At 53.9% G+C, this 8,367-nt stretch overlaps 1 protein-coding gene across 1 annotated transcript in view; it reads right to left on the bottom strand.

The window, feature by feature from the left end:
- Positions 1-8,367, bottom strand: part of PRRX2 (paired related homeobox 2) — a gene marked incomplete at its 5' end in the record, with an annotated part of 42,550 nt that overhangs the window by 1,763 nt on the left and 32,420 nt on the right. Inside the window, 2 exons of the mRNA XM_019641679.1 lie at positions 24-202; positions 831-1,018. Of these exons, the coding sequence (XP_019497224.1) occupies positions 24-202; positions 831-1,018 (367 nt within the window). The remainder of the gene's footprint in view (positions 1-23; positions 203-830; positions 1,019-8,367) is intronic.

The following is an 8,367-nucleotide window of genomic DNA, read 5'->3' as shown; positions in this document are numbered from 1 at the left end:
CCTGAAGGGGTTCCGGCTCTCACCTGTAGGGGGACGAGGCTGTCCAGGAGAGATAATCTGGGCTCAGGGCGGTGGGCCGGGGAGCCACCGGCTGCTCGATGGCAGCTTCCTGGCTGTAGGACTTGAGCAGCGAGGCGGAGCGGTTGGCCAGCATGGCCCGCTCATTCCTGCGGAACTTGGCCCTGCGGTTCTGAAACCAGACCTAGGGGCGGGAGGGAGTGGGGAGCAGGATGCAGCGGGCTGAAAATGGGGACCCAAGTTTTTGGACCCAGCGTGTGTCCACCAAACCTGGACTGGCAGCGTCCCCTCTCTAAGCCTCAGTTTTCTCATCTGTAAAATGGGATTGATAGATGGTACCTGCTGCTGGCTAAGTCTGAGTTGGAGAATAGGCAGGTGAATGAATGAAGGAATAAATTAATGAGCACCAGCTGTTGTGAGGATGTAATGAGAGAGGTGTGTGCTGAGCACTCAGCTGAGAGCCCGCACAGAGTGAGCACTTAACACTTTAAAACGACGTTTATTTAGCAAAATCCTTTGTGCCAGGCACTGCTCTAAGCACTTTACAAATATATTAACTCATTTAATTATCAGAACCCTATAAAATAGACCCATGTGGTTCTCATTTCACAGGGTGACACCTAAGGTACAGAAAGGTTAAGTAACTTGCTCCAGGTCACAGAGCTAGCAAGTGGCAGAGCTTGGATTTGAACCTCAGCCCTCCTGGCCTCAGATATTTCTGCTCTTAAACACCTCACCTCAGCAACTCCCTAACTCTGGGTGAACGGTGGCTGCACGGCCCCACGGGTGACCCACGGATGGGCAGCGCTCACCTGGACGCGCGCCTCGCTGAGGTTGACGCGCCGGGCGAGCTCCTCGCGCACGAAGGCGTCGGGGTAGTGCGTGCGCTCGAACACACGCTCCAGCGCCTGCAGCTGGCTGCTATTGAACGTGGTGCGGTTCCGCCGCTGTTTCTTCTTCCGCTTGGCGGCGGCGCCGCGCCCGGGACTGGGACACTCACCTGCGGAGGAGCAGGCCGAGGGTCAGCAGGGCGAAGGACAGCGTGAGGCGGGTGCCCACAGTGCCCCCAGCCCGGCCAGGCCGCCTCTGCACCCGGAGGCGCCGACAAGGTCCCCACTCAGGCACCTGCTCAGCAATTTGCACTGAGCTCTGACTTAGGGCTCCCTCTGCAGAGGGGTGGTCCAGCCCCAGCAGGAACATCTCCCTTTAGTTCATTCCTTCGTTCATCCGTCCATTCATTCATTCTTCAGCACGTATTTACTGAGCACCTACTCTGCGGCAGGCACAGTGCTAGGACCTGGGGATGTAATGAACAAAAGCAACCAGGCTCCTATCCTGTGGAGCCAGGGGACAGGCACCTGCTGCCATGAGGGACAACTGACCTGGTCAGGAAGGGCCCAGGAGGCACCTGAGTGTCCTCAGAACCTGGCCCAGGCTCTAGGGCATGGTAAGCCCTCCATCGATATTTGTTGTTGAATTATAATAATACATAATAAAGAGCAGTAAGAGTCACAGTTCCTAGGGCCCACTGCCCACGGGTTCTTTAGCACCCACAGATGATTGGGTGCTCGCAGGAACCCTATAGACACGTGCTCTTATCCTCATTGCTCCCAATTTACAGAGGGAGAAGGAAGGAGGATGTTCAGGTACTATTTCCACATTTAAATTTTATCCGAGGGCAGAAATGCTGACCCTTCATCCCCCGGGCCCCAACTCACTGCCCACTCCTCCAGGGAGCCCTCTCTGACTACTTGAGTCCACATGGAATCTCTTCCTCCCCTGCTGCACTCACCCAGCACTTAGAACACTGCCCAGTTCAGCACTTCCTTGTGTGTCTGATTTTCTTATTAAAAATGTATATTTTAGTAACAAAGTCATGTCACTGCTTGTCACAGTAACGGATTCAAACAATGCAGGAAGGGTATAAAGTAAAACGAAACATTCCCCTCGCCCCAACTCCCCATGCTTTACAAGACTGCAAACGTGCATTTTAAAAAATTTACAAGCATGAGATCACACTGAACACGCTGCTGCTTCCATGGTTGATTTTTATTTAATAATATTTCACATACTGGTCCAACCGGCACAACAAACCTCATCCTCTCTTTGGGTTGTTTTCCATACTCCCTCTTGTCATCTCTCTCCACTTGTAGGGACCCTGTTCTTAAATTAGTTTTGGCTTTATCCTTCCAGCATTGCTTTTTTGCAAAAAATAATAAAATACGTATATTTTTTCCCCTCTTCTATCAACAGGCAGCATTCCATGAACTGTTCGGCACCTCACTTTTCCCTCCTTCACGATATATCCCGGGGCTTCCTCCATCCAGTGCACAGAAATAACTCTCGTCCCTTTTCACAGCCCCACAGCCCTGGGTCCTGCGACTGAGCTGCCAATCACTCACTGAAGCCCTAGGGATGGATACTCAGCGTGTTTCCAATCTTTTGCAACTAAAAGAATGCCACAGCGAATAACCTCGTGCAAACATGATTTTCTATTTTTGCCAGTGCATATTTGGGACAGAGTCCTAGAAAAGTAGGGCTGGGCCAACGAGTGCGGTGCTAGATGTGGCCAAATGCCCCCAGTGTATGGAAGGCCTGTGGTGCCCAGTCTGGCCAACAGAGCATGTTGCCAGCCTTTTGGATTTTAGTCTATACCTGGTATTTTTGCTTCCCCAGTTACAGATTCCCTTTGTCTATTCTATGTTCTTCGCACAGTGCTGGGCATTTGTTCAGCTGAGCATCTAGAACATCACATGCCCTGTGACGGACACCACTAAACCCCTGCTTTCACACAAGCTCCCAGTTCAGCCAGGTTTCCTGACGCTCAAGCAACCAGTTGATTCAATCTGAGGCTAGATTGTTCCATGAAACTGGTAAGTGGTTGTAGGAGGGATGAGGCGGGCTGTCAGGGAGGGTGCCTGAGGCAAGATGACCTCACAGCTGGGTTTGGACCAGTGGTTCTCAACTGAGGGCAATGCTGCCTCCAGGGGGCATCTGGCAATATCTGGAGACATTTTTGATGGTCCAAGTTAGGATGGAGCGGGTAGAAGCTAAGGAGGCTGCTAAATACTCCTCAATACACAGGACAGGCCCGCACCTCAAAGAGTTATCTGTTTCACAATGTCCACACTGCTGAGGGTGAGACACCTGGTTTAGATAGATCGGATCACCAGGAGTTTTATGTCAGTGCTGTGACTCGCAAACGCACAGGACATGCGTGGGGGTGGGTAGGCAGTGGCCGGGAACGCAGCGTGGCCCCATGCGAGCTGGCCTCCTCTCCTGGACTGGCTTAGTCCTCACTCCTCACCCCTTTCCTCCAAGAAAAGGTGAAGATGGATGAGAATGTCTGGGGCCTGTGAACGTCTCTCTGCCTCCCACCCCCCCACCCCCTTGAGCGGGAAGAAACCTTAAACCAGAACAACACGGACCTGAGTGCTGAAAACCGGGCGGTGATCAATAGCCCGAGCGGGACAGAAGCTTCTGGAACACCAGCCCTTGCAGAGCCGATGTCCGCCTCCCTTCAGGCGATGCTGCTTGGGCACACACCCAACGTAGAAGGCATTTCAGCCAAAAAAGGAGACTTTTTCGGGAACTTTCTGAGCAATTCAAAACTGAAGGTGTTTAAATGAAAACCATTTCTGCAGTGCTCGCCCCGCCAAGTGGGCACCGGAAGAAACAACTCACTCTTTCTCCAAACTATGTGGTGACTTGGAGCCAAAACCGTCACACAAAGGCATTTACTGCCCCGCACCCCCCACAGCCCCAGACCCTCCCCTGACACCAGCTGGTCTCCACAGTGGTGAACTCAGCTCTCTCTGGGGTTCCCATCAAGGCAGCTAGGATGGGACGCGCTCAACAAAAGTTGGTTTGGGCAGGAGTGGTGCCCAGCGCTCCCTATGCTTTTATCTGCGGAATGAATCGCGGTACCCACTCATTTCACACACAGGGAAACGGAGGCTCTGGGTGGCTCGCCCAAGGTCATGCAGCTGAGTTAGGAATCCACATCTGTTAAAAGGCTCAGCTGGCTGCGTTGCAAGCCTCCCTCCATGAGGGTCTCCTCCCTTATCTACCTCGCTCCTAGGGGTCTGTCACACTCTCAGTCCCACCTCTGGGAGACGCCATGGGGAGGGGGCTCCAGGTTCATGCCATCTTACTAGTATGGAAATGCCCAAGTCCCCATGCTAGCCCGTGGGAAGGGCGCCCTGGGCACCTCTTTGTTCTAAAGGAAGACTGCACCTCTGGGAGCTGGGAGGGCAGCGGCTTGTCCGAGGTCACACAAAGTCCCTGTGAGGAGCTGAGTTTAGCTGAGTGCCAAGAGCATAGTAATTAATTGATGGACAAATGCTTGCTGCGCATTAGCATTATTCGTTGTGCGCATGCTGCTTGGTGCCTGAAGACAGGCTTTCTTTCCTCCCTCACCCCAGCCCACAGTGGAAAGACAGTCCCAGTGTCCTCCAGCGGGCAGAGGCTGAGGAGAGGCAGGTGAGGTTGAGGAAGGCTCAGGTAGCATCTCAGACGTGACCCAGGACTCGAACCCGCAGTATTGGACTCAGCCAGGGCTCCCCCGCCGGCCTCTGCTTCCCAGCAGATGTGCTGGATACTCATTACCCTAAATTCCTGAATCACCCCCGAGAAATGTGTTGTGGTGGGCGCGGGTCTCTCTGGGGACTCCACGCTTGGGCTTAAAGCATTTAGAAAACAAACGCTCTCTAAGCCTCTGGCCAGCAGAGCGCTGGGGCCTGCTCTGTCCAAGTCCGGCTGTGCCCAAAGTTTCCTTTTGTTCAATAAAACTTCTACTTTTCTCTGGGATTAAAAATTAAGCCCCAAAAGCCCTCCATTTACACTGGCTATTTAGATGCTAGTGTGAGGGGCTGGATCAGGGAAGAGATAAATGTATTCAGATGGGGGAGGCCTGCCACGCTCTCTCTCCCTTAAAACCAAAATTACTTCGTCCCCGATTATATTACAATGGAAAAAAAATGACTGGTGCACAGTTTTCTGCCATTAAATTATTTCACACATACCATTTATTTGGCTGACTGCGGGCCAAAGACATTTAAAAACTGTGCTCTCAGCCACATGCTCAAGTGCTCCTGGCCGCTCTCCCCTGCACCCATGGTTTCCCTTATTCCGTGTAATTTAAGGGCCTAAATAGTCTGGAGGGAGTTAACTGCAAATTCTTCCCAAGACAAATAAACCCAGCCTCTTCGTTCCTGCCTTTCTCAAGCTGTCGAGAGACACTCTCTGTTTGTTTTTGCTTCAAATAGTCAGTTTGCGCCTGACCCCAGGGCCGTGGTGAGCTCCAACCCAAATAAATAACTTTTATTAATTAGCATTTATTCTGACCAAATAAGCAGCCTCCCCCTCCCCCCAATGTGATCTCTGCCAACACGTTCACAAAAATAAACAGCGGGTCCCCAGGACCTTGATGTGGATTTAACAAATTAACACTGGGCCTTGGTCAAAGGAGCTTCGAAGCTGCAGAAATATTTACAGCCAGGAAAGTCTTAGGAAGGAAGTGGAGGTGGGGGGCAGGGAGAGGCTAGCAACTGGGGCTCCCCCCACACCCTCAAGTCTTTGGGGAGAGATTTGGGTTCCTTTGAAGAACCCCTGGAAGAAGGGCTCAGGCAGGAATTCTGGAAACTTCGTCCTCAGCCGCTACCTGAACATCTCTGAGGACCTAAGTGCTACTAGGGGAGATCCGAGGTGGACTCTCTCACCGTCTCACATAAGAAGTGGGGGGTCAGTACAGCCTAGTGGTTAAGGACGCAGGAAGTCCTGGGTTAGGCTCTCGGGGCAGCCCCAGCTCGTGAGCAGAGAGGGGCCATGGGAGAACCCTTTAACCCTGAAATCTCACTGAAAAATGGGCGTAACAGGAACCCCTCATAACAACCTTACATGGGGGGCTCTGAGCCCAATTTTACAGACCAGGAAACTGAGGCGCAGGGAGTTAAGCAACACAATTGAGCCACGTGGTTAGTAAAGGCCGGAGCTGGGATTTGAACTTGCAAATCACAGCACCCAAGCTCTTAACCACCTTGGCACTGGCAGCCAGTCCTAAGAGTGCCTCCAACCCTGGTCCTTGTGCACTGTGATTCTGAGGGTCTCTCCAGGGGCTTAGGGTGCACGGAGCAACCAAGGGGAGGGACACTAGGCAGCAACGGCATTTCCGAAGCTGGAGTATGCGCTGGACGCTCAGGCCACAGGGCTTCCAGGAGGAGGAGGTGTGCAGGCTGCCCAGCCCTTGAGACCTGCCAGGGCAGGGCCAGGGTCAGGCCTGGCCCTCAGTCGGGTCAGCAATATCTGAAGGAAGAAAGGAAGGGCAGACAGGAGGCAGGAGGAAGGAGAAGGAACATGCATAGTTCCTGGAGCCCTCTGGAGAAGGGAGCCTGGGCATCCAGGGGTTTCCCCAGGAGGCCAGCCCCACTCCAGCCAGGATCCCACGCAAGGGGCTCAAGAGCTGGTTTCATCTCAGGCCAAGCTGGCCTCAGTCCCGGACACTCAGGGACCAGGGACAAGGCACAGAAGAGGAGCTCAGGTCCTCTGGTGAGATTGCACAGGCAGACTTCCCAGCATCACCTCCCAGGAGGTCCCCAACAACCTCCAGAGGGCAGGCAGGGCTGTCTCTGCCTTACAGAGAAGACGGAGGGAGGCCCAGAAAGGGACCAGGACCTGCCCAGGGCCGCACAGAGTGAGAGCCCTCCCCTCGCAAGCCCCAGGCTCTTTCTCCGCACGCCCCTGGCAGCCACTAGCCAGGGATACGGGAGGGAGCCCCAGCCCCCAACCCAGCCCCAGGCAAATCATCCGGTGAACACGACAGAAGGATGGGGCCCTTCTCTTAAGGGCCTTCCTGGCTCTACCCACTGGATGGAGCCACCCAGGCCACCCCAGTGGGCAAAGCCCGGACCGGGGTCCTTGGGAGGTTTTAGGGCTGGGTTCCGGCCTCTCTGAGGTCAGTGCTCACCGTGGACATACATACCCTCTCGTTTGTGGACCCCTGCGCAAACCATTCCTGGGCTGGCAACTTCTCTCCCTCCCGGGCTCACCTTCAGGTCTCAGTAGACACAATGCCTCCTCCAGGAAGCCATCTGGGACCCCCCCATCACTGCTCTGTCAACAGGTAGGGTAAATGTAGGGTCATTTGTCCGGCAAGGACTGGAACTGTTTTCTGTCTCTGTGAGACCATCGTAGGGCCTGACTCAAGCAAAACTCTTCACAAATACTTTTTGGGTGTTGAATGAATGAACAAACAAGGAGGCATAGGAAGGGTACGGTGAGATTTCAGAGCTGGCCCTCTGTCCTGGGCTGTCTCCAGGGTCCAGGGTCATAAAGGAACGGTAAAAGCCTAACCAGTGCCAAGTCACGTGATATCATGTCCACAGGCCAGGAGGAAAGGGCTTGGGGCAGGAGGGTGGGGGGATCAGCCACTGTCAGCCACCGTCCCCCCACCCTCCCAAGGATATTTCACCTCATTAATTGTGAACAAAACCCAAGGTGCTGACACGTTTTTATAGCTACAGTCTGGAGAAGGAGAAAACATCTCAGGAAGGAAGGTGAGGAGGGAAAATGCAGTGGGGCCCCATCCGTGCCCCATGGCCTCACCGGCCTCAGAGAAGCATGAAACATGTAAGAAGCCAGGGTCATGGGCCACCCCAGCCTGGGACTGCCGCTCACATGGCCCCTAGAAACCTCGGCAGAGCCCTGGAGGCAGCTGCAATGCTGCTTTGGGGTCTGAAGCCTCCCTCTTACATGCACAAAGGACATGGTATGCTGTCCACACTTCCACGGGACTTCTGAAACCCCCAAGAAATTCCAGTGGAGGGGCCAGTGCACCAGGGGGATCTGCCTTATCAGACAGCATGAGCTCCTATCCACCTCAGGGCCTTTGCACATTCTGTTCCTCTGCCTGGAGCGCTGCACCCCTTTTGCCTGGTGAATGCTTACACCGCCTTTTGCCTGAGCCTAAATTTTCTGCCCTGAGAGCATTTTCCAGCCCCTAGGCCAGGATAGGTCTCCTGGGTATAGGCTCCTGGGCCCTGTTCTTCTCCTACACATCTGTAATTAAGTCATTCTTCTGTTTTGGTTATCTGAGTCAAGCCTGTCTCTTCCACTCGAATCTAAACTCTAGGAAGATGGGGACTGGGTTTGCCTTGTCACTGCTATATCCCCAGAACTGAGCAAGAAGTTTGGTTCAAAAATATTTCTGGGGCCAGCCGAGGGGCGCATTGGTTAAGAGCTGGCTTGGGACGCCAGAGGGCCCCGGTTCGGATCCCTCATATGAGGGCCAGTGACACTGCCCTCCACAGCTAAGATGCTGAACAACAGCTCAACCTGGAGCTGGGCTGCTGT

The sequence above is a fragment of the Hipposideros armiger genome, unplaced genomic scaffold (genome assembly GCF_001890085.2).
Source record: "Hipposideros armiger isolate ML-2016 unplaced genomic scaffold, ASM189008v1 scaffold_3, whole genome shotgun sequence".
In the NCBI taxonomy this organism is placed as follows: Eukaryota; Metazoa; Chordata; class Mammalia; order Chiroptera; family Hipposideridae; genus Hipposideros; species Hipposideros armiger.
This window is presented reverse-complemented; position numbering and strand designations above follow the sequence as displayed.